Here is a 26,086-nt window from a genome sequence, read left to right as displayed (position 1 = left end):
TTTACGTTGTTCTTTCGAATAGAGGGCATTCCAAGCACATCGTCATCCCAAAGGGAAAGGAAAACATAAATATCATCAATAGCACTGTAAATAGATAAGCGATCTGAGGAAGTTTTCTGAGGTCCTTTGAGTTTCTAGAGAGACTACTAGACCAGATTAGAATAGCAACCCTAACCCAAACAGTAATTTCGTATTCTATCTGGATTTTTTTATCACTTCTAAGGAAGTTATTAAACATTACACGAGGCTTTTGAAAGAGAGGAAAACAAAACATTTGTACTGTGAACTGCAAGAGGTGGCTTGGCCCGAATTGCCCCAGCTCCGTACAGCCCTGACTTGTCTCAATAGTGTCTGTTGAAGAATTGACTTGCGCTATTTATAATTCATTGTTATTGTTTGCTTTTGCTGTTATTGTTTCGTATTCAGTTTTATCAAGGAAATAATTTGGATATATCAACAAAGTTGAAATGGTAAATTGGCCCCCGTAACAATTACAAAAGCTAACGATTACAAAAACGTAACGATTACAAAAACGTTTCGAGCGTTAGCCATTCGTCGGAGAGAAGAGAAAGATAAGGAAAACTAGTTCAGATTGTATAAAAAGTTGTTTTGTTTTATGAGTTGGAAAAGCATAGTCCTCACTCAAAGACGGCTTAGGCTGCTAAAAATAATCTGACATCGGCGCATTTGGCCTTCAGTGCTCATGACTTGTGGATATATTAAGCTTATTCTCAGATTGACCAAAACTGTGGATTTCCAAATGACTGTCTGTAGTACGTTTTTGACGGTAACAGCTAGAGTAAGACAACAGAAACAAAAAAATAAGGAATTAACCCCCGCTAACTCGATCAGAAATCAGCCATGACGCTACTTTTTCAAACATGCAGGGAAGAAAAGAATCCGATTTTTTTATGATCCAAGTAGAAGCAATTATCATCAGTCCTTAGCCGAGTCACATCAAGGCATCGACCAGCAAGAGGAAAATTACACTACATATACACAAGAGAGGAAAATTCTGAGATCGGAAAATTGGAGACTTCTTTCCTTTATATGCAGAGAAATAGTATTGTCACACAAGCTACCCTGAGAGTGACTCCATTAAACCGAATTGGAATTGATGCAGTCTTACTTGCCAAGTTTACATATGGTACGGTGGTTGACAGAGACTCATTCCTTCAATTTAACGCGAGTGCAGCAGAGCTGAGTTAGAGACAAAACATAGTCATCTCCAAAAAAAGTGTAAATCTGTATTGACATACGAAAGTGTGATCCTTGTGTTTAACAAGAGTAGACCCTATGGCCCATGATGACAAAATGGGCCTCCACATTTACGCCGTTCATGGTTATTTCGACCCTCGTAATTTCTGAATTGGTTCAAATTCTGACTTCTTGCATTTCTCATGAGACAGAGGGTAGTTTATTACGTACCAACGATGGAAAGAAAGAGACAACAGTTTTTTTTTAAGTATATTTATTCGGCTTGAAAGTGATAACTCTCCTCGGAAAACTAGCATTGAGTCAAGCAAATAGATTCCCAAACACTAATTTTATCCCCTTTACTTAAAACCACAGGTCCTAGTCACGACGGAACTTTCTTAGTCGGTACCACAGTAGCGCAAATGGCATTGGTGCTCCCGGGGTGTTCCATCGATGTAGTAAAGATAGAAATCGCCGCAATTTATCACCTGGATGTCGATCGACCAAGTACAACAATTGCTCCACGAGAAACAGACCTTCCTAGTGACTTTACCGTCTTCCACTGAGGGATGACCGCCACTCAGCCATCCAGTGGCGTGGGTACCGCACTTGAATGTTTGGGTGCAAGATGTAGGCATTTTAACTCCAGCCGCTCCTTGGAAGCGATACCAGTTGGGAGTAAGATGGTTATCGCATAAGAGTGGACTTGCACCGTGGTTGACATGCCTGTTTGCATCTGCCAGGATTTGATAGCTTTTGCATTCTATAGTACAAAACAGAAACAACACTCAAATAGTTTCGACAAATATCCACCTACCCTGCATCCCTACAAGATCAGTTTCAGACTTATTCTGCATGGTAAATGGGCATCACGGACATACATTATCGCTGTTGTTTAACGACCACTTTCTTGTCAGTGGATGCCTAACCAAATGTTTTGTTTTTCTTTCGTACATTTCTTTCACCGAAACTTTCTACATTGACACGTAGGCACGGGAGGCAGAATTCTTTGTGATTTTTTTCTTCGATTTTAATTTTTTTTTTCATTACAAGATTAATTAACTATTAATCCATTCTTCTAATGACACTGATTGCCTATAGAATTATAGAGTTTATAAGTTCAGTTTTTTGTGTCAAAAGTTACCAGAATACAAGCTGTGCTTGTGTACAGCAGCCCATAAAGGACCGCTGACCGGCTCAGAAAGGAGCTGGTCTTGTTTTGTTTATGTCAACGTGCTCATGATTTCGTGGAACAAAATTTGCATATATTTTTCGTGCTGTTGCAGCTAGCTCTCAGGAAACTGGGCAGACCTCGTTTAGTAATCTCGTTCGTTAGAGCTAGCGTAATGATATCTATGTATTTAAATCAAGAATGTTGTTTCCTCTCTTAACTTGCCAAGTTTAAAATGTTTGAAAAGTAATCAGAAGTCAGACTGTCTTCGTGTTACCTGCGGGCATCGTTGTAGGGGGTGCTGGAGCTGTTGTCGGAGGAGGTGGTGGAGTTCTATTTTCCAATGCTTCAACTCTATTCAAGAGATCTTCAATCATGGAGCAGGCTTCAAAAGGACAGAACAAAATGATGGTGAAAGAGTCAAGATACGAAAGCTCTTTCCTGAGCTTTACTCGAATAGCTCAAACATACATATACAGGATTTTACATGGTCGCACATGGATACGAATTTCATATTTTCGACTGCTGATACTGCCTTTTACGAGAGAGCTTAGGTTACCTTAGGTCACCAGCTGGTTACCATGCAGGACGACTTTATTATCTTTGCTTGTTAACAAGAATACATAAATGTAAGTTCAATGCACATGGTGAAGATGTTATTTTTGGAAACACGAGATAAATTTGTAATTCACCAATATCTACATAATAAAGTTCACTGTGAAGGGTATTACGTCAATGTCACATTAAATATGAGATCAAGAAATGTTAGTATTTTACACATTCTACAGCTATGTACAACTTGCCAATGTTATACGTACATTGGCACTCTTCCAATGCTTTCACCCTGGCTTGCAGTCTTTTTATTTTCTTTCCTCCACCCATGACAGGTCTGCTTCCTTCCATCAAAATCAGCACAAGCAGTGAGACAACAAAAATGGATCTCATTTTGGCTGGACTTAAGATCTGTGGAATAGATAAATTGAGCCACGACAACATTTTTTTCAATTCTCGGTCAGCCCCAATCTGTAGCCAATATCCTTCCTTTTCATTGAGAGAAAAAAAGAAAACAATAATAAAATAAAATTTAAGATACGCTACAGAATTAATAAGATTCACAGCTCAGCTACTAAGATCATTCCATCCTTCGCCTCCGTAATTTTTCATTGGGAGTATTGTTTCTTCCAATTCGAATTTGAGTTCGCAAAATGTAAAGGAGCGTTGCGTTATCGGATTATTACGAAAGCACTGGAAAAAAATGTAAGTTCTCATCTTATCAGTAGAAAGAGATTATGTCTAGCTAACCAAAATTGGGACTTTTGCCTTTCATTACATGAACGTATTTTGGATCGCAAATAAATATTTACTGTAGTTCATTAGAGAAAAACGAACGAAAGCGACTATGAATTACTACGAAAATGAAGGCACATTTTAACAAACGAGAGAAACGAAAAAAAAAAAAATCATCAGATTAGAAGATCGGATGAGGAGCTTCTTCGTGTTTGTTTGTACCAAACTTGTGGGACGCTCTACTCTCAGTCGTCAATTCCTTGTTTTAGTATTTATCGGCCACATTCACCACTTCAGGAACTTAGCACACTCTTTCCTAAAAACCTATCGCCAGCTCCATCACCACGTCTCCTATTTCACTTATCACCTAAACGTGAATGACCATGTGTGATGTCAGGCAACTAATCCGTGTTGGTTGGATAATTCGGATTCGAGCGAAAGAAGCATCTATTTCGACACGGTATAAAATTTGCTCATCTTCAGTTCGATAATCTGCCGCCATAATGGGACATTGTAAATTGAAATAAATAAATTTGCAGAAATGATTATATCAAACTGCAGGAATTCATCCTAGCAAATAGCGCTACGCCGTTGACCTACTAACGTGATCAACAATTTTTTGCTATTTACCCACACCAGATTTTGAAATATGGCAAGTTTTTTTACTTTGGATCGATGGATTGATCTCTTCAGTACACAAATTTTCGTTGAGGAAGCTGTAAGAGACATGTTACCTTAAGACTGGAGATAGGAACCTACCAGTAACGTTGTAGAGAACAGTGTCTTTCAACAGGACAAGATAGATTGTGCAGATGAACGATTCGAAGATGCGCCTATATATAAGGTTAACTGTTTAAGATATGAAAAGTTAAAGTAGCCAATGACATCAAAGTGTTTGCATATGATAATTTTGTTAGGAAACCGATCAAAACTTATTCTTTTTTCAATTGTATCATTTCGTAACCTGTTATTCATCTCTATCAGAACTAGATGTTTTATGCGCTGGATGCATCTTATTAGGTACTAGAAACCAGTTGCATTAACTTTCCAACACAGCTCAGCTTAAAAGACGCGATAAGCCCAACAAAGTACATTATGGATGTTTTGATTCCAATGCTCATCACAACCTAGACAACGGCGTTGCCTCCGAAAGAACTCGATACAAATGGGGCCGATTGTTTTGAATTGGTTGGATTGTGGTAAATACCAACTTAGGGTATGTTTATACAACCATTTCCCTCATTTCTCCTTAATTTCCTACAAAATTAAAAATAATATTCCTCTTACGACCCAGAAAACGTGAGGGAAACCAAACACTTCATACACGGGTGAACAGAAAGAGATGGTAAATAGACTTGAAAATCGCAAGATTTTATGTTCGAAAGCGAGTGTTAACCGTTCTAAATTTATGTCTTTTTTTTTAAAAAAAAGAAAAGGTTAGTGTCGTTAAGGGAATCCTGCTTTGGGGAATAAAGATTAACTTAAACACATGCTTGAAATGGTAAATTGGCCACCGTAACGATTACAAAAGATGACGTTTCGAGCGTTAGCCCTTCGTCGGAGCGACGAATTACATGCTATTACGTGCCGTAACCTGGACAACAGTGTTACGCACAAGAGAACGCAATCCAGATGGGGGTTGTTTTTAATGGAAATACTAAATAATCGTGATGAAATACTATTTCACCTCATGAGGAACGTTCGAACCCTTTTCTCTGGCTTATTCATGCGCTATCCATTTCATTTCTCCCCAAACATCTACACATTATTAATCTTCTCTTTGTCTATTTTCTTCTCTTGCGGTCAAACGGGCGGGAAGGGAAAGCAAACATTCTTTTGAAGTGGAGACATGAATGCGTTCGGGGTTCAGAAGCAATAACTGTCAATATAATTCAGATCCACAACGTGTGAGAAAAGTTTTCCAAAGATCTTCGTTGCAAAGAATACTGATTGTTCTCGGGACAGTCACTTGAACAAGGGAAAAAATCATGGTATGCAATATAAGAAGCGAAGCAAACACTGGTTGGTTTCTATCGGTCGAGCTTCAGTTTTGCGTCCCTTTATCAGCAGGGAATATTGCTCAAGCTCGGCAACTTGTCAGGTAACTTGTCAGGTTAAAAAACAAAAGCCTTACAAGTTGGTATTTTCGCTACTTTATCGTTTTATTTGACATCTATCGGCGAGTTTTGAAAGCTGTTTATTCGAAATGCTATACCTAAAGCCTAACAAAGGCTGTGTACACCTAAATTTCTCCCTAGGCAATTGCATGCCAGAGCCTTGAAAGTTCTAACTGATATAATTATAATCCCCTCATTTTCATCTTTCTTTATCACTCGTGAGACTGAACAGGTTAAACTGACGGAATTTCCAAGTCAACGCTGATGTATATTCGTTCTCTCTGGCGAATTATGTAGAGCGATACCAAAAGCAAACTGAAGTATTGACACGATAAATAAACAACAGTATCAGTCTAACTTAATTGACCCTATGGTCCATGAGGAAAAGATGGGCCTCCATGTTTATGGTTCATGATTATTTCGATGAGCCACCCCCCTCCCCCCACCCCCTGGTTCGATAAAAGTCGCAAAACAGACCACTACTGGTTCTTCAACAACTATGATGAGACGTTACATCAACTTTTGTCGCGTAAGACTGAGCAAGACTAGAAAAGTATGATAGTACTTCAAAGTAATTGTCTTGTATTTCGCGTGAACGTGAAAGAGTTCTGGATATTATTCGTGATGGGTGAAAAGGCTAAATACTTTTACATGACTGGGTTTTATAAAAGGGTATAGGGGACCCTCTACTTAGGATATGAAAAGTTAGAGAAGCCAATTAAATTGAAGCGTTTACATGTGATAATTTTTTTTTGGAAACTGAACAAAACTTATTCTTTTTTCAATTGTATCATTTCGAAACCTGTTATTTATCCCTATCAGAGCTAAATGGTTTATGCAGTGAAGGCGTCTTATTAGGTACTAAAAACCAGTTGCAATGATTAACTTTTCAGCTCAGATCAGCTCCAAAGGCGTGATAAGCCCAAGATAGACGATGGATGCTTTAATTGAAATGCTCATCACAGCCTAGACAACCGGCTTTGTCTCCGAAAGAACTCGATACAAACAGGGGGTTGTTTTGAATTGGCTGGAATATAGTAAACACCAAAGTGGGGTATGTTTGCACAATCATTTGCCTTATTTCTTCTTAGTTTCCTACAAAATTACAAATATTTTTCCTGTACGACCCAGCAAGCGTGAGGGAAACCAAACACATTCTACATGGGTAAACAGAAAGGGATTAGTCAATAGAATTGAACTTCGGAAGATTTCGAAGAAGTTTTCCTTAGATACTCAAGAGAGTCCCACTACTTTTTACGTGAAGTGTGACTGGGTCATTTTTTTTTTTTTCGTAAATCGTGATTTGACTTTTTCTTTATTCATGAATGGTGATTGAAGCTATTTTATCTTTTCGTGTCCACGTGAACAATTTTTTTCTTTTTTATGTAAGCATGAACTGTAAATTAAGAGCAGAGTTAAATCTGATAAGAGAACCATCTTGTTTTGCGCGTGGAATTTCCTGCTATTGTGGAAATATAAGTATTGTTCTTCAACGGCTGCGGTTAGGATTCGACCAGGGTTTTGACAGTAAGAGGACTTGCTTTGAATCGAATAAAATCATAAAACAGACTACTAGTAGTTCTTAAACAGATGAAATAAGACATTACGATCTCTGTTGTCGCTAGGACTCGTCAAGACAAGGAAAACTAAAAATATTGATTGAGGTGATTGTCTCGAATTTCGAGTGAACGTGAAATGGTTTTGAACAATATCCGTGACGCGTGAAAAGGTAAAATATTTTCACGCGACTGAGTTTTTCAAAGCGGTATAGGGCACCCTCACTTGAAGAACCGTTGTGCCATACACTGAAACACTGTTCGAGCAAACTAAATCTCAAATTGTAAGATTTAAGAGCAAAATGTTTCATCTGCGCCTGGTACGCTAAAATGTTTGAGGGTGAGTGTAAACCGTTCCAAGATCATGTTTTTTAAAAAGTAAGAAGAGGTTATTTTCGTCGATGGAGTCCTGCTGTGAGGAATAATGACTAGTTTAATCACATGTTATTACATGCTATTGCTGCCGCAACCTTGACAACAGTGTTGCGCACGAAAGAACGCAATCCAAATGGGACTTGTTTTGAACGGATGTATCAAATAATTGTGATGAAATGCTATTTCACCTCGTAAGGCACGTTTAAACCCTTTTCTTCGGCTTGTTCGTGCGCCATTTACTTCATTTCTCCGTATCCTGAAACACCTGCACATTATTAATCTTCTCTATGTCCATTTTCTTCTCTGACGGTCGAACGGGCGTGAAGGAAAATATATATTTTTTTTAAGTACGGACATGAAGGCGTTGGGTTCAGAAGCATTGTCTATCCACCTTACAGCAATCCACGAATTTTGAAGAGAAGTTTTTCAAATTAAAGATCCTCATCGCACAAAATGTTGATTGTTCTCGGGACAGTTACTTGAGGAAGGGAACAAATTCTAGATCTGTTATCAGTATAAGCAGCGAAGCGAACACTAGTTGGATTCTATATGTCGGCTTCAGGTTTGCGTCCCTTTATCCACAGGGAATATTGTCCAAGCTCGGTAACTTATCAGCGCATATTTAAGAAACAAAGGCCTTGTAAGTTGTTATTTGCGCTATTTTTTAGTTTTTCGTGGATCTACCAGCGAGTTTTAAAAGCTGTTTCTTCAAATGCTAAAGCTAAAGCCTAACAAAAGGCCGTGCACGCCTAACTTACTCCTTGGGCAAATTGCATGCCAAAGCGTTGTCGAAAGTTGTAATTGACATTATTATAAACGGCAATTTTTCTCGTTTCAGGATTTGATTATATTTAATATTAGCCCTCATAAACCTACCATCCTTGCGAGCCAAATGAAGAAGAAATATTCTCATGCAAGGAACCTTGAAACAAAAAATAAAAGGCAGATAATTTCATATCAGAGAGTGCCAAATATCTACGAAATTTCTAGGTGAACCAGAACATTATTATGCTGAAGGAATCTTTTCACTTTCTTTTGGCACAGTCTCTCTCGGCTCCATCAAGGAGCTTCCAGATGATTCATGCACAGAGATCAAAGCGAGCGAAAGAAATGAGATGGCAACGGAAAAGATGGATATATTCTGTGAGAGAGGTAAGGTCATCTAGGCTTACTATAGAAGTACCATGGAAAATTAGCTGAATATTTCTGAGCACAATTGATAACCCTAATTGGAAATCCCTGTTGATGCATATGCGCCTATATAGTTGTATGTGTCGTAGCTGTATATCGATATGGCTCTGCCGAACAATTTGAATGAATTGTACAGATAGAGCCGGTTCATCTTTGATATCTTATTTCAGAAGGCTGGTGTAAAATAAATGGTAAGGAGACGGTCTGCTTTGAGGCCGAAGATAGCAAGTGCGGTGCTTTCACCATAAAAAAAAAAGTGGGCGTTTTAAGGCAGTAAAGATTAATCATGAGGTCTAAAAGCTACCATAATCTTGCTTATAATGCAAGACATCTAACCTTTTCAGTCCCACGTTCTCAATAGTAATTCTCCTTGCCGTCATCCGTGTAACTATTCCGGTGATCTTTTGGAGAACTTGGTATTAGATCAAATGATAATAATCCCCTAATAGGACATTTTACAGTTGAATAAAGGCTGATAGTTTCGAAAGAAACTGTTTGGGACTGCGTCGGTGGGAGTAACGAAATAATTTGGATATATCAACAAAGTTGAAATGGTAAATTGGCCACCGTAACGATTACAAAAGCTGACGTTTCGAGCGTCAGCCCTTCGTCGGAGCGAAATTAAACAAAGGCTGATAGTTTCGAAAGAAACTGTTTGGGTCTGCGTCGGTGGGAGTAACGAAATAATTTGGATATATCAACAAAGTTGAAATGGTAAATTGGCCACCGTAACGATTACAAAAGCTGACGTTTCGAGCGTTAGCCCTTCGTCGGAGCGAAATAATTTGGATGTATCAACAAAGTTGAAATGGCAAATTGGCCACCGTAACGATTACAAAAGCTGACGTTTCGACCGTTAGCCCTTCGTCGGAGCGAATGACGAAGGGCTAACGGTCGAAACGTCAGCTTTTGTAATCGTTACGGTGGCCAATTTACCATTTCAACTTTGTTGATATATCCAAATTATTACATTTTACAGTTGTGTACTTAGTTGCCAGGCCTTTGATTCAGATTGAGGCTGAAGGTGACCATGTTGTGCTAGAGACCTGTATCTAGTTAGCATGATAACAAAGTGATTTACTTTTGAAAGGCAGCAAGGTTCGTATCATAACAAGGTCACCCCTAGCCTCACTCCCGTTCAAAGGCTTGGCAACCAAGCACACAACTGTAAAATGGACTATTGTCATTTTTCTTTATTCTCATGATTTGTCTTATTGGTTACTGCATTGATATTGTAGGGAGAAATTCTGTCTTGGTCACTAGCATGGCGAGACTGAATAGGTTAAAACGGAATGCCCAAGTCACCGCTGATGTATCGGTGGTTTGCACTTTACGTCATTGCCGCCATGTTGGTGAACGTAAACAATAGATATCTCATTGGCTCCTTTTGTTCGTCCACCAGCATTTGTTCCTTTCACCATTGTTACCTTTGTCTCTAGAGATTAGTTGCAAATCACCTATATTCGATCTTTCTGGTGAATTATGTAGAGTCATACCAAAATCAAACCGAAGGATTGACACGATAAATAAACAACAGTATCAGTTTAACTTAAAAAAGAATCGATCTTAAATAAAAAACAAAACAAAACAAAGAAGTCAAGTAAAGCTGCTCCCAGTTTTATTATTAATTAAGAGTTTCTTTATATGAAAATATTACAAATCGCAGTTGAAGATTTTGGATCACAGAGTATCTTCGACCATTCAAGAGAAAAATGGCAGCTCTTTACAGCACACTGACTTGACTCCTGTTGGCATTACGGACATCTTTCGCATAAGCACCATGAAGTGTTCGATTGGCGGTCGACATTTTCACAATTAAAATCTCACGCTCCTTCATATTCTTCATCTTCTACTTCGCTTTCCTGTCTATATTCACTTGAAGAGCACTCCGGCTCCAACTGATGGGGAAGATCTGTGGCATATTTACTAAAAATGTTTTTTCAGACGGAAGAAGAATAGTCTCCCTCGCAGCCGTTTTTATTCTCGTCACGCAAACCTAGGTTTGTGGGGAGAAGCGTTGCGTGACGAGACTAAAAACGGCTGCGAGGGAGGCTAGAAGAAGTATGGCATTAACAAGTCCCCGACTAAACTGAGCAACCATTACACGTCAACAGCCCAGAGTGCATTGCGCACCATTCAAGATGACGGCAGCGGGAAATTCGAAGTGGCTGTAAGACCCTTCTTTGAAAAACGATAGAAAGATTAGAACGCTTAGTAAGGCAATTATTTTATGCCAGATCTTTTGAGTAGAACATTTGAAACAGTTTGAGCGCTATTTGTCCAAACAAAGGAGGTGTACTTTGATGCCATCGATAACCACCAACTTTGTGGCACTAAAAAACACTTTTAAACTCGTGAGGGAGCTGGTCACACATCAAGAGAGCTCGAGAGTTAGAGAGAAGTGTCTCCTTACAAATTTTACAGTAAAACAGTCATCGAATTCAGTTTCACATGATATTCGTGCGATATTGACCAAGCGTGAGGTCAAAAGGGTTGGATATCTGCCGTGTTCTCTTTATAGACCGAAGTGAAGTAGAGGTTCCTTAAAATACAAAAAAAGAGCGAGGCCAATATCCAGCTATCTTGATCTGACAAGCTCGGTCAATAAAGGATTTATATTGTTGCACAAATACTTCGCGTTAAGAAGAATCATGAATGACTTGTTTATTTCGAGAGCCGGGAAAGAAAACTGTGTTTGTCGCACAACAAAACCACGAGAGTCGTTATATTTTCTTTGTTTTGATTGTCCTCTGCCTCAGGCTCAGCGAAAAATTGTTAAATATCGTGCTCAACCTCATCCAATACTTGTATATGATCATTATCAGCATCATTATCATTTTATTGCTATTAAATTCTCATTGCAGTTATTATTAGTGTATCATTAAGTCGTCAATAAGGGCTGTGCAACAACAAAAGATGCTATGCAAATAACTCCAATATACATTGGAGCAAATGTATACTTAATATACATTATGGTACATCCGTACAATTACAATGTAAAGTAGGCTGCGTACAGTAATTATCAATAAATCATACAAATCTCCAATTTTTTCGCTTTACACCAACAGCTTTTAAAAGTGCGATATAGAAAGCTCTGGTTTCCTGATTAACTGTTTGGATTCTATCCTTTCGTTTCAATAAAACCTTTTATCAAGAAAGTTTTTAGTTGTACACACGAATCGTAAAAAAGTAACTAAAACAAGTGAATCGTAAAGAACATGTTTTCTCTCTCCGCTTTTCAGAAGTATGTCTAAAGATTTACCACTTGTCGTGTCTTACGTTTCTAAAGAAAAAACAGACCTTTGAAAAGACATTTTTGAGCTCCAAAAACTGGACGCCGCTATTTTTAAAGAACTTCCTGACCCAACAAGCAAAACCGTAACGCCAATTCACAAAACGATGCTGCTCTAGTTACCATTTAAAAAAAAAAACCTATTTCCATTTCTTAATTATTCAAACACTGGCTAAGAGTTAGAAAAATGCGGAGGGGAGACTCAGTTACGTCACAGTAAAGCGGCTAAGCTGCTCAGCAAAATTTTACATATATGAGGAAAATTCAAGTAAGGCCAGGTCACTCTTTGGAATCTCAATCCTCGCCAACGTCATAATGACATATATTCCTTTTTTATTTACGGAGATGGAAATTCTATGGTCCCTAATGCATACTTCTTCTTTAACTAAGACACTCCCGTTTTTACAATGTGATTGGTTTAATGAGCCAAACATTATCTAATAGGCATGGAGCGTTCAGTTCTCGGCTGGGTTGTTCGAAGGCGAGTTAATTTTGAACTAGGATTAAAGTTTAACCTTGGCTTTAATTTCTCGTGTAGAAGAGCTTATTTAAGAGCTAAGATTTAGTTGGGGTTTATCTCATTATGACTCGAAACTAACCAGAAAAAGGTAAGGAGAAAAGATCCCTTTGATAAACTATTTTAGTGAATTAAAAATTCACACTAATCCCATGTTTTGAACAATCCGGCCCGGCTCAGTCAATTTTCCCATGTGCTGTGTTTCTTGGGCAAGAAATATTTCACAATGTACAATCTCCGTCCTTGAGTGAAAATGGAGCGTACCAAACCTATTGGGTATGTACAATATCTAGAAGCCATGTCTTTATTTAACCATATAATTGCTATCAGTGGCGACTAATTAGATCTCTTTATATGAGGTACTAACTCTGCCTTCTTGTTCCATACCCTGAAACCAGTTAAACACGGCTTGTATAAGTTGGCTCTCCACCAAATGTCATTTTCCCTCCGCGAATCATTCTTGATCCTTCTTCTTCGCTTTCGAGTATTGTCGACCTTCTACTGTTGACACTTGACCTTAATCGCCTGGTGAGATTAAGAGACTCGTTTTGACTTCTTTGAGAACTGAAGTTTTTCTTGTTCTGCATCATATTTCCTATGGCGGACCAGAAGTCGCGTTTGAAAAATGTGTAGAGCAGAGGGTTGACGAAAGATGTGATGTATCGAATGACCATAAATGCTTGTATGACATTAAACAACTGAACTTTTATTTCTACAGTGACTAATAACATGATAATAAAGTAGGGCAACCAACAGCATGCAAATATGATCGCCATAGTTGCGAAAACCGAGATACACTTTCGGTCACTTCTGTTTTTCTTCTGCTTCCGTGGCCTTTTATTCACCAAAGATGGTCGCTGCCTTTTCGTGATCGTTCTGAACATGGCTATGAACGCGTAAGTCATAAATATGTACGGGATGAGGAACACTGCAACAATGCAAACTGCAGTATGGATGGTCTGCCAACGCTGAGATGCTTCAGTATCTTTCCAAACAAGAGGAATGACAGCAAAAACCGTAGAAATGATCCAAACCCCGAGCAGACTTTTCAAAACCAATCTCTTGGTCACCACGTAGTGTTTCAGTGGTCTGACAGTTGCCAAGTACTTGAGAGCAGTAATAACGAGTATGTGATAAGCACCTGAAACAGCCAGTAATATATGTGAGGCGTATATCCCATAGTGCAATTCTTTTGGCAAAATTGCAAAATTATAAATGATGAAGAATGGAATAGCGACAGCGCCAATACTGAAGTCACAAACTGCCAGACTAAGAAGCACATAGTTGGAAGACGTGCGTAGACGGGGACATCGGTAAAACAAGACAAACACGAGTCCATTAGCCAGAACTATTGCTATGGCAACTAGGAGAAATTTGCTCAAGGCCTTAATTCCATCGTCGGAGTGTTGCTGAGGAAACTTTGAGGTTGCATTGCTGTTATTCACGCTTACTTCCATTGAAACGACAAATGAAGACGAAAACACTGAAAGAGATCAAAAGTTTAAAAATGAAGTATTACTTACAGAAGCTACATGATATCGTATCACGTGAATAAAGAGAGACTTGGATTAATTGGAATACAAATAATTGCATATCATCTCTCAGATGGAGAGAATATTCAAGTAAATGTTGTTGGGAATTTGGGGGGGGGGTGAGATCATGGGAACACTTAATGATTTATATTGAAATATTGATATTGAGGTGAAAAAGCTTCCTCTTTTTCGCTTTTCAGGTTGCAGACAAACCTGATGTAATTGGCCATGGCTGGAAGCTTCATTAGAGAGGCCGACGAAAGACTTGACTGCTCGGTGCCCTCTTGACTAAACGGGGATGGATTTCTTTTACACGATTACACCCAGAAGGAGAGTTACCAATAAAGGGAAAACAGATGCCTCATGAAGAGTAAAGAAAAATGATCAGTGAACATGAATGCAGACGTGACGTAAATGTGAAAACAAACGTGTACATGCGTATAAAAAAAAGCAGTTAAGCTAGAGATTTTTCCTTTTTCTTGTTCTTTCTTCTTTATTTCCTGTTTCTTTGTTCTTTTATGTTTCATTTTGTTTTTCCAGAGGTTATATGAATAACTTGCTGAGTTAATGGTAGAATTGTTAGCACAGCACGCCCATACAACTGATTTTGTGAAATAGAGGTTCAAAATGTGTCTGTTTAAATGAGAACTGTCTAAAAAAACACAACTCTGTCATTGCATTTGCTTCTAAATACAAATTCTGCCGAATAAAGACTGATCAGCGTTTTCCTCCAAAAAAAAAGCTATATCTCCTTCCTGATGCTGCGTATGCTTTAAGATATCATCATCAATTTCTCTTTGCCTTGTCTAGAAAAAACGCTCACGGTCTTGATTTTATTCTTGTCTAAGAACAGAGCACGAGGTTGGCATCAGTTATAATTGCAAAAAATAAAATTAAAAAAGAAAAGAATTTTTATTTACATCCTTTCACCATCCGTTAAATCAAAAATTTATTCTGAGTTCTCATGATAAATCAAGCCTCAGACCGTCGGACTCAACCCTTCGATGCTCGAGCTCTACCACTAAGCTTCAGAGAACTTAATGGTGAGTGTAGCCATACCTCGGTTCCTGTGTGAGAGGTGTCCCAGCTCACACAACGAGGATCAGTGTTGTTGGAACCTCCGTCTTTTAATTAAGAATGCGAAGAATAGCAGATTTTGAGCTTATTTATGAAATACGTTTGTCAAAATTGAAATTCTGCTTATTTTTTGCCTACTTGTTACCTTTTAAAGTACTTCTTAAGCTATCCCTAGAATCCACACTGAAAGGTTTAAGAACGTTTTTAGTAATAGGATAATTTTTAAATATGACATGTAATAGTTTCCCTTGTGAGTTTATGTTGTGAACTAGGATATGTGATTTTATCTTAAGAAATAAAGATTATGTTATGTTATGTTATGTTATTTATACACATTCCCGATAAAGGTTCCTTTGGAAGCACTCAGTAACGCAGAATTTATTTATAATGCGACATACTCGAACAACCCTTTAGAATGATAAGGCAAAGATCGACTGAATATGTATTGGTTAGCTGCGATGGTTGCGTTTTTGGTTCCATATTTATGTGTCTTGATCTCGAGTTAAGGAGGCTGGATATAGTTTCTTTGGCGCGCGCAGACTGGGTTCTAATTTACCTGGGAATTTTAAAAGTTGCCAAAAAAAAAAAAAAAAAAAAAAAACACAAACAAACAAACATGGCCGCCGCGCCTAGACCAGAATCATTTTTTCATCTGCCTAGTAGACACTTTCTTCCAACTTTATTAGTAGTGTGTTTCAAAAACGGAAAGCTACAACACTCTCAAGTGACCAAAATACATTACATATTTACATAAATATTACACTCGAGGTCATTATGCGAAGTCCGTACATCGTGTTTCATCCAGTCAATTAGTGCGTATTATGGTATGGAGGATAGGCGTTTCAGAGTTCTCGTGGACAATTTTGATAAAATAATGATTCGTGTTATCTTTTTATAACGCTGAAAAAATTATCTACCACCTTAGATTACACTTGAATCACATAATTCCATAATAATGGACGTAGGGTTTGGTGATTGTGGCACATCAGTGTCATGTCACGCATTTGGATCAATTGTGGAAAAGCAAAAAAATTTCTGATATTTTCAGTTGTAATTCAAATTAAAATCACTCATTCGTGCCTTTACATTACTTTTTCTTAGCTTCAAATTCGATCACAACAGAAGGAGATGACTTACAGCAGTCTGGTAAACATTTCTTATCAATTAAGAACACTTACAACCGTAATTATTATACTCAATTGTGATAGCCAAAGAACTGCTCCAGTTTTGCTTTTTTTTAGAGCCAACACCGTCGACTGCCAAACCCAAAACATCAACTACAGGTGAGACATACAATCATGTTGTATCCATCCATACGTAAGCGCAGATCTGAGTAAAACGATGTCGGTATCGCGACGAACTCAAGGTCATCTTGGTCAGTTGTCGAAGGGAATCTCCCCCCCTCCCACCCTACCCCCGCCTTTCTCGTCACACTGGTTTTGCAGTTCCCACGGAAAATTCATGTAATATCCTAAATAGCATCTGTGTTAAATGAGATCCCGCTTTGCGTACATACCAATTTTGCGAGTCAGCCTGCCTAATCCACTGTAACGCGATTTCCAGAACTTGAACACATTGTGGTTCACCAAATCATCCTTTAGAGTGATGGAGTCCTTCTCCCATTATCGATATCTCGCGCGCAGCATCTGTCAAGAGTGCACTAAACAGAATATTGTATCTTTGATCCATTAGTAATCACAACTACGACAACTCCATCAACCTTGCGGCTTGCATTAGATTCTGGTAAGCCAAATCCTGATATCTGTTTAACAGAAATTCATCACCACGACAATGTCTTTTTTTTAAGGAAAGAAAATATCCGACATTCGTTTCGCTTGTGATCACGAACGTGTACGTTACAGTCAAATCGAAAATGCAAGGGTTCAATCGGAAAACCTGATGCGAGAAAAGTAAGAATCAAATTAATTTTTACCTGTATCAGTAAACGGTGTGGGAAACATTTCTTATAAATCAAAAACACTCAAAAACGTAGTTATTATACTCAATTATAATAGCTAAAGAACTGCTCCAATTTTGCTTTTTTTTAGAGCCAACACCGTCAACTGCCAAACCCAAAACATCAACTACAGGTGAGATATACAATCATGTTGTATCCATCCATACGTAAGCACAGATCTGAGTAAAACGATGTCGGTATCGCGACGAACTCAAGGTTATCTTGGTCAGTTGTCGAAGGGAATCTCCCCCCCCCTCCCACCCTACCCCCGTCTTTCTCGTCACACTGGTTTTGCAGTTCCCACGGAAAATTCATGTAATATCCTAAATAGCATCTGTGTTAAATGAGATCCTGCTTTGCGTACACACCAATTTTGCGAGTCAGCCTGCCTAATCAATTGTAACGCGATTTCCGGAACTCGAACACATTGTGGTTCACCAAATCATCCTTTAGAGTGATGGAGTCCTTCTCTCTTTATCGATATCTCGCGCGCAGTATCTGTCAAGAGTGCACTAAACAGAATATTGTATCTTTGATCCATTAGTAATCACAACTACGACAACTCCATCAACCTTGCGGCCTGCATTAGATTCTGGTAAGCCAAATCCTGATATCTGTTTAACAGAAATTCATCACCACGACAATGTCTTTTTTTTTAAGGAAAGAAAATATCCGACATTCGTTTCGCTTGTGATCACGAACGTGTGCGTTACAGTCAAATCGAAAATGCAAGGATTCAATCGGAAAACCTGATGCGAGAAAAGTAAGAATCAAATTAATTTATACCTGTATCAGAAAACTGTGTGGGAAATATTTCTCATAAATCAAAAACACTCACAAACGTAGTTCTTATACTCAATTATAATAGCTAAAGAACTGCTCCAATTTTGCTTTTTTTTAGAACCAACACCGTCGACTGCCAAACCCAAACCATCAACTACAAGTGAGATATACAAAAATGTTGTATCCATCCATACGTAAGCTTAGATATGAGTAAAACAATGTCGGTATAGCGACGAACTCAAGGTTATCTTGGTCAGTTTTCGAAGGGAATCTCCTCCCTCCCACCCTACCCCCGCCTTCCTCGTCACACTGGTTTTGCAGTTCCCACGGCAAATTCATGTAACATCCTAAATAGCATCTGTGTTTACAGAGATCCTGCTTTGTGTACAACACCAATGTTGTGTTGTGTTAACAGAGATCCTGTTTTGCGACACACCAATGTTGCGAATCGGCCTGCCTAATCCACTGTAACGCGATTTCCGGAACTCGAATGTACTGTCCAGCCCTCCAGGTCCTCGCCCAAGGCCCCAGGAGACGTAGTATTTATTATGCGCTGTAAGTGAGAACGGTGGGTGCGATATTTTTGGATAACGAACAAACTAGGCGAACGGTAAGCGAACCGTATAAGCGAACTCCAGAACATTACATTGGCGACGAGGATCATCTCATTGGCGTTCGATCGAATTGTTTCGATCGAGAAATCTCTGCGAATGGCCGCATATGACACAAATCTCAGCTTCGGACCGTTTGACCCGGACCTAGATCTGACATCGGTTGGCACTCGATTCAGGAAGTATCTCGAAAAATTCCAAGTATACGCTGTAGCTATGAATATAAAGGACAAAGGGAGAAAACGAGCACTATTCTTACACTGTTCTGGTCCCAAAGTACAGGACATCTTCGACACACTATAGGATACGGGAGAACACTTCGAAACCGCAGGAGAGAAACTTCTAGAATATTTTGAGCCTAAAAGACATCATCCTTTTTGCATATACCAATTTCGGCAGTCAGCCCAAGAGGAAGACGAGTCGTACGATGATTACACCACGTGTTTAATGCAAGCAGCGACTCCGTGCGAATTTCCAGAGAGTTGGCGTGAAGTTGAAATAGAAATGCAGCTAATTGAAAAGGGAAAATCGAAGAGAGTTAGACACCGCTTGCTCAGTAAGCCGCATTCCCTTCAGGGGGCGTTAGATTACGCTAGAGCACAGGAACTGTCGGATAAACAAGCGAAGAGAATCGAAATGGAGCAACAAAGTCGAGGGAATAATACCGAGGAAGAGTTGATGAGGGTCTTATTAGGAAGGGAAAAGAGCCCGACTGGTATCAACAAAGAGTGTTACTTTTGTGGAGGCGCATTTTCACACGCGGGAGGAAAGGAGAAATGCCCGGCATGGGGAAAGAAATGCACCACATGCGGGAAGCTGAATCATTTTGCCAAATGCTGTAGGAGTAAAAGGAAAGTAAATAAGAGTATCGTAAAGACAGTTCATCAGGAGGTGCAATCAGATAGCAGTCACGCGGAATCCCTTTGTGGGATTGAACAAGTTGGAGCTGTCGAGGGCAACCCAAAACCCAGGCCAGTAAGAAGTATAAAAATCGAAAACCGCGAAGTCAAAGTGCTGATCGACACAGGAGCGTCGGTTAACGTAATGGATGAATACACCTTTCAGCAGCAACTTGCCAATAAGATCAAATTGGAGAAGTCGACAAGTGTTTTGCGCTCGTACCAAACGAATGAACACCCGTCCAGGCCATTAACTGTTACGGGCAAATTCGATGCAGTCGTAGAGTCAAACACGAGAATCATCCGGGTAAAGTTCCACGTCATTAGAGGTAACACTAACACGGAACCCTTGATAGGATTTTAGACTTCCGAAAGTCTTGGCCTGGTGGTGATTACGAATGCAATAAGAGCTTAATCTGAAATGTTCACAGGCAAATTACTTGAGGAATACGCAGACCTGTTCCTGGGACCTTGGGCGTGGACATAGAGGCCTGGACACTACATCTCCAGAACATTGCATCGAACACATTGTGGTTCACCAAATAATCCTTTGGAGTGATGGAGTCCTTCTCTCTTTATCGATATCTCGCGCGCAGCATCTGTCAAGAGTGCATTAAACAGAATATTTTATCTTTGATCCATCAGTAATCACAACTACGACAACTCCATCAACCTTGCGGCCTACATCAGAGTCTGGTAAGCCAAATCCTGATATCTGTTTAACAGAAATTCATCACCACGACAAAGTATTTCTTTTTTTAAGGAAAGAAAATATCCGACATTAATTTCGCTTGTGATCACGAACGTGTGCGTTACAGTCAAATCGACAATGCAGGGATTCGATCGAAAAACCTGCTGGGAGATGAATAATGTTCTAATTAATTTTTACCTGTATCAAAAAAACATTTGGGAAACATCTCTTATAAAACAAGAACACTTACCACCGTAGTTATTATGCTCAAATATGATAGCTAAAGAACTCCTCCAGTTTGGCTTTTTTTAGAACCAACACCGTCGAATGCCGCCTTTCTCGTCACACTGGTTTTGCAGTTCCCACGGCAAATTCATGTAACATCCTAAATAGCATCTGTGTTAACAGAGATCCTGCTTTGCGTACACACCAATTTTGCGAGTCAGCCTGCCTAATCTGCTGCAACGCGATTTCCGGAACTCGAACACATTGTGGTTCACCAAATCATCCTTTGGAGTAATAGACACCTTCTCTCTTTATCGATATTTCGCGTGCAGCATCTGTCAAGAGTGCACTAAACAGAATATTGTATCTTTGATCCATTAGTAATCACAACTACGACAACTCCATCAACCTTGCGACCTACATCAGATTCTGGTAAGCCAAATCCTACTATCTGTTTAACAGAAATTCATCACCACGACAATGTATTTTTTTTTTAAGGAAAGAGAATATCCGACATTAATTTCGCTTGTGATCACGAACGTGTGCGTTACAGTCAAATCGAAAATGCAAGGATTCGATCAAAAAACCTGAGGCGGGATAAATAAGAATTTAAATCATTTTTGCCTGTATCAAATTAAACCGTTTGGGAAACATTTCCTATAAATAAAGAACACTTACAACCGTAGTTATTATGCTCAAGTATGATAGCCAAAGAACTGCGCCAATTTTCCCTTTGTTTTAGAACCAACACCGTCGACTGCCAAACCCAAAACATCAACTACAGGTGAGATATACAATCATGTTGTATCCATCCATACGTAAGCGTAGATCTGACTAAAACGATGTCGGTATCGCGACGAACTCAAGGTTACCTTGGTCAGTTGTCGAAGGGAATACCCCCCCTCCCACCCTACCCCCGCCTATCTCGTCACACTGGCTTTGCAGTTCCCACGGCAAATTCATGTAACATCCTAAATAGCATCTGTGTTAACAGAGATCCTGCTTTGTGTACATACCAATTTTGCGAGTCAGCCTGCCGAATCCACTGTAACGCGATTTCCAGAACTCGAACACATTGTGGTTCACCAAATCATCCTTTGGAGTAATAGACACCTTCTCTCTTTATCGATATCTCGCGCGCAGCATCTGTCAAGAGTGCACTAAACAGAATATTGTATCTTTGATCCATTAGTAATCACAACTACGACAACTCCATCAACCTTGCGACCTACATCAGATTCTGGTAAGCCAAATCCTACTATCTGTTTAACAGAAATTCATCACCACGACAATGTATTTTTTTTTTAAGGAAAGAGAATATCCGACATTAATTTCGCTTGTGATCACGAACGTGTGCGTTACAGTCAAATTGAAAATGCAAGGATTCGACCAAAAAACCTGAGGCGAGATCAATAACAATCTAATTAATTTTTGCCTGTATCAAATTAAACCGTTTGGGAAACATTTCCTATAAATCAAGAACACTTACAACCGTAGTTATTATACTCAATTATGATAGCCAAAGAACTGCACCAAGTTTCCCTTTGTTTTAGAACCAACACCGTCGACTGCCAAACCCAAAACATCAACTACAGGTGAGATATACAATCATGTTGTATCCATTCATTCGTAAGCGTAGATCTCAGTAAAACGGTGTCGGTATCGCAATGAATTCAAGGTTACCTTGGTCAGTTTTAGAAGGGAATCCCCCCCTCCCACCCTAGCCCCGCCTTTCTCGTCACACTGGTTTTGCAGTTCCCACGACAAATTCATGTAACATCGTAAATAGAATCTGTGTTAACTGAGATCCTGCTTTGCGTACACACCAATTTTGCGAGTCAGCCTGCCTAATCCACTCTAACGCGATTCCGAAACTCGAACACATTGTGGTTCACCAAATCATCCTTTAGAGTGATGGAGTCCTTCTCTCTATATCGATATCTCGCGCGCAGTATCTGTCAAGAGTGCACTAAAAAAATATTGTATCTTTGATCCATTAGTAATCACAACTACGACAACTCCATCAACCTTGCGGCCTACATCAGATTTTGGTAAGCCAAATCCTGATATCTGTTTAACAGAAATTCATCATCAAGATAATATCTTTGTTTTTTTTTTTAAGGAAAGAAAATATCCGACATTTGTTTCCCTTGTGATCACGAACGTGTGCGTTACAGTCAAATGAAAAATGCAAGGATTCAATCGGAAAACCTGATGCGAGATAAATAACAATCTAATTAGTTTTTACCTGTATCAAAAAACGGTTTGGGAAACATTTCTTATAAATTAAGAACACTTACAACCGTAGTTATTATACTCACTTAAGATAGCTAAAGAACTGCGCCAATTTTGCTTTTTTTAGAACCAACATCTGCGACTGCCAAACCCAAAACATCAACTACAGGTGAGATATACAATCATGTTGTATCCATCCATATGTAAGCGTAGATCTGAGTAAAAATAATGTCGGTATCGCGACGAACTCAAGGTTACCTTGGTCAGTTGTCGAAGGGAATCTCCCCCCCCCCCCCTCCCACCCTACCCCAGCCTTTCTCGTCACACTGGTTTAACAGTTCCCACGGAAAATTCATGTAACGTCCTAAATAGCATCTGTGTTAACTGAGATCCTGCTTTGCCTACACACCAATTTTGCGAGTCGGCCTGCCTAATCTACTGTAACACAACTACAGTAATCACAACTACGACAACTCCATCAACCTTGCGGCCTACGTCAGATTCTGGTAAACCAAATCCCGATACCTGTTTGACAGAAATTCATGACCACGGCAATATCCTTTTTTAAGGAAAGAAAATATCCGACATTTGTTTCGCTTGTGATCACGAACGTGTGCGTTACATTCAAATCGAAAATGCAAGGATTCGATCGAGAAACCTGATGCGAGATAAATAACCTCCAATACGTCCGATCACAAAATTGCGATGAACAGTTGCTCAAAGCAAGAAAGGTCGATGAGAGAGAGAAAACTAGAGCATTAATTGTAGGGAAAAACAGATTGTCGGAGTAAATCATGAAGATAAAAAGGCCACGTTTGAGAATTGAACATAAGATACATATCATAAAGTTTAATCATACAACTTCAAGAACGCTGAATAGACTATGTGAATTTACTTCGCTCTTGTATATATGTCACAGACAGCTCAAAGGCCAGCTTATATGCTGCTGCTGCTGTCATTGGCGCCGTCGCTTTGCTAGCTATTGCTATAGCAGTTGGGTGTTTTATCAAGAGAAAGCGTAATACAGGTAAGTTTACTTTGTGAATTGGACTATGCTTTTTAACATAATTTTTACTAGCTCGATAGGTATCATTTGGCTGACATGTTACTGTGCGCGTTCCTGGATGCTAAGCAGTTCATAACCACCATCGTTTCTTTTTCTAAATCCTCTATTCCGGTAACACAAGCCAGTTATGAGGGTCCCTTATATCTTTTAACGCGAACGTGATTGGGCGATGTTTTATTCTTGTGAATCGTGATTTGATTTTTCTCTATTCGTTAATCGTGATTAAAGATGTTATAATCTTTTCATGTCCACGCAAACGAATTTTTCTATCTAAACGAAAGTCATCAATGAAGAGCTGAATTGAACGTGATTCGTGAACCAATTTTGTTTTGCGTGATAAATTCCCAGATTTTTAATGGTTTTTAAAGTGTACGTGTTGTTCTCGATCTACTGTAGTTAGGTTTTGACCTAGGTTTTGGCAAGACATGGACTTCATATGGATCGATAATATGTGAATTTGGATTTTTATTTTTATATGAAACGTCATCGTCTCAAATGTCGCATGAACGTGAAATAATTTTTCATTTTATTCATGATGTGTAAAAAGGCCAAATACTTTGACGTGACTGAGTTTTACAAGGGGTAAAACGGCCCCTTAGTAATCTCAGTTGTCTCAAAAAAATTATAGTCAACAAAATTTTAAAACGAGCTCACAAGTTTTGGGATGTTGTTGATGAGTTAAGCCCTAGTGTGCAATGTCTTTCGATTTTCTTCTTTTTTTATCCAAATGCTTTTTGTCCTGTTTAGGTTACCCCAGCATGCATGTGCAAGGGGAACATATGACGGAACTGAAGACAGCAATTGAGCACGCGTATAGGAAAAGTATACTCCAGAAAACAAGAAATTTTTTTCTCTGCCATAAAAAGAAAAATCATTTATTTATGAATTTCAGCTCGTTTTGTTCTTCTAGACACCTTTCAATCCTTAAAAAAATTGTTCTCAAAAGTGCAAAAAGTATCCTGAGGCACCCTACTTTTGGACCTTGCTCAAAGATCTAGCCACAAGGTTTCACTTCTCTTTCATATATTTGCTTGAAATGCGCTTGAACAGTAAAAGGCCAAGCAGAAAAGCGTTGTTGACCCAGATAAAAGAACTTTGGTTTGTGAACTGGGCGTTGGGATTCCTGCCGGGTCAAGAGTGTGCAATCATACAGATACCTGAGTCATACAGTGCCCAAAGTTGGAACTTTTTTAGCGTGTTGAAAAAAATATTGGGATTGCTAGATTCCTCTTTGGAGTCTTAAAAACCGATTCGTATCTTAATTGGTTTTCATGTCTCTTATTTATGATTTATACACTGTTTTCATTCAGAAGCTCAACTGCAGGACTTATTTGAACTTCAACCGAGGTAAGTTGATCAGTTTTGTTATAGATGATTTTGAAGGTAATCCACTTGCTAATGATCAGTGATAAGATCATCGATCCCCACAACTAATCTCCACTTAAATTATATGGAAAAGAGTACATGTAAGACATCAGTGCAAAAGAGAAATTTACTTAGGAGATAAACTACAAAGGGATAATCTCTTTTATCTCCTTTCACTTTTTATTGATTGTGAATAAACATTTATTATTATTATTATTATTATTATTATTATTGTAGATGTGAGCCAAAAGTGAGTTATTTTGAATCGTTTTTTACGCTGCTAATATTTTGTATTGTAGAGGATTTTATGTAAATTATTGCTAAATAAAATCGTTATTATATTATTTGAGTAAAGAAAGTAATGTTCAATCAAACCGTTAGACAAATGATCATCTAAGACCTCACTTTAATATGATTACAGAGCCCACTTTATGTTAAATGCTCCTTACGTCTATGTATTTACAGTATGCAATGCATAAACGAATGAGACAGCGTAAAAAAAATATATATGTTTATTATTATTATTATTATTATTATTATTATCACTTAACGTCAGAGCTCCCATCCCCCTTTCTCCCGCCCCCTATTTTTAGATACTAATTGACCACAGTTATTCGGATAGCTTGTTGTCTCTCCGGTGAGTTGGTAGTAACGCTCTACTGGTACTTGAGAGGCATATCGTAGCTTTAAAATTCTGAAATTAAAAAAAATTGCCTGATTGCAGTTTCCTTTTATAGCCGGAACAATGTGTCACTAATTCATTTTACCTCAATTAGTATGGACTTAGTAAGTTTTTCTTGTTTTCGTTTCTACGTCAAGTCTGTTACTTAACATTATTTTCACTGAAATTTTTTTACAGCGAATGCGATTCTAAAAAGAGTCCTCAGCCTCGAAGGAATGAAAGCGTACCTAATACGTACAATTCGGTAATAAGAATTTTTT

General features: G+C 38.8%; 3 protein-coding genes and 1 long non-coding RNA gene across 9 annotated transcripts in view; 2 read left to right on the top strand and 2 right to left on the bottom strand.

The window, feature by feature from the left end:
- LOC111343078 (proto-oncogene tyrosine-protein kinase receptor Ret-like) overlaps positions 1-26,086 on the top strand; it is a 65,883-nt gene that overhangs the window by 32,553 nt on the left and 7,244 nt on the right. For all 4 annotated transcript variants that reach the window (XM_088727772.1, XM_088727771.1, XM_088727770.1 and 1 more), the window contains 10 exons: positions 17,814-17,864; positions 21,221-21,262; positions 21,671-21,721; positions 22,032-22,073; positions 22,479-22,529; positions 22,841-22,882; positions 23,633-23,740; positions 24,527-24,601; positions 25,090-25,126; positions 26,004-26,070. In XM_088727772.1, the coding sequence (XP_088583898.1) occupies positions 17,814-17,864; positions 21,221-21,262; positions 21,671-21,721; positions 22,032-22,073; positions 22,479-22,529; positions 22,841-22,882; positions 23,633-23,740; positions 24,527-24,601; positions 25,090-25,126; positions 26,004-26,070 (566 nt within the window). The remainder of the gene's footprint in view (positions 1-17,813; positions 17,865-21,220; positions 21,263-21,670; positions 21,722-22,031; positions 22,074-22,478; positions 22,530-22,840; positions 22,883-23,632; positions 23,741-24,526; positions 24,602-25,089; positions 25,127-26,003; positions 26,071-26,086) is intronic.
- On the bottom strand, positions 1,443-4,571 carry LOC111343085 (pancreatic secretory granule membrane major glycoprotein GP2-like). Of its 3 annotated transcripts, none has more exons than XM_088727953.1 (4): positions 4,415-4,571; positions 3,187-3,331; positions 2,646-2,753; positions 1,443-1,960 (listed from the first exon to the last, which is right to left on the bottom strand). In XM_088727953.1, exons 2-4 carry the CDS (start codon positions 3,311-3,313, stop codon positions 1,596-1,598), a joined length of 600 nt encoding a protein of 199 aa, XP_088584079.1. In that variant the 5' UTR covers positions 3,314-3,331; positions 4,415-4,571; the 3' UTR covers positions 1,443-1,595. The 3 variants fall into 3 exon arrangements, with proteins under 3 accessions (XP_088584079.1, XP_088584078.1, XP_088584080.1); XM_088727952.1 differs by having other exon boundaries at positions 3,187-3,409; positions 4,415-4,558; XM_088727954.1 differs by having other exon boundaries at positions 4,390-4,541.
- LOC148726650 (uncharacterized) lies at positions 7,865-15,572 on the top strand. Its single transcript, XR_015989730.1, has 2 exons — positions 7,865-8,855; positions 14,436-15,572. It is a non-coding gene; the product is annotated as an uncharacterized LOC148726650 (long non-coding RNA).
- On the bottom strand, positions 13,102-14,362 carry LOC148726651 (somatostatin receptor type 4-like). The gene has a single exon (XM_088728593.1). It carries the CDS (start codon positions 14,158-14,160, stop codon positions 13,102-13,104), a length of 1,059 nt encoding a protein of 352 aa, XP_088584719.1. The 5' UTR covers positions 14,161-14,362.

Source organism: Stylophora pistillata, chromosome 7 (genome assembly GCF_964205215.1).
Source record: "Stylophora pistillata chromosome 7, jaStyPist1.2, whole genome shotgun sequence".
Lineage (NCBI taxonomy): Eukaryota > Metazoa > Cnidaria > Anthozoa > Scleractinia > Pocilloporidae > Stylophora > Stylophora pistillata.
This window is presented reverse-complemented; position numbering and strand designations above follow the sequence as displayed.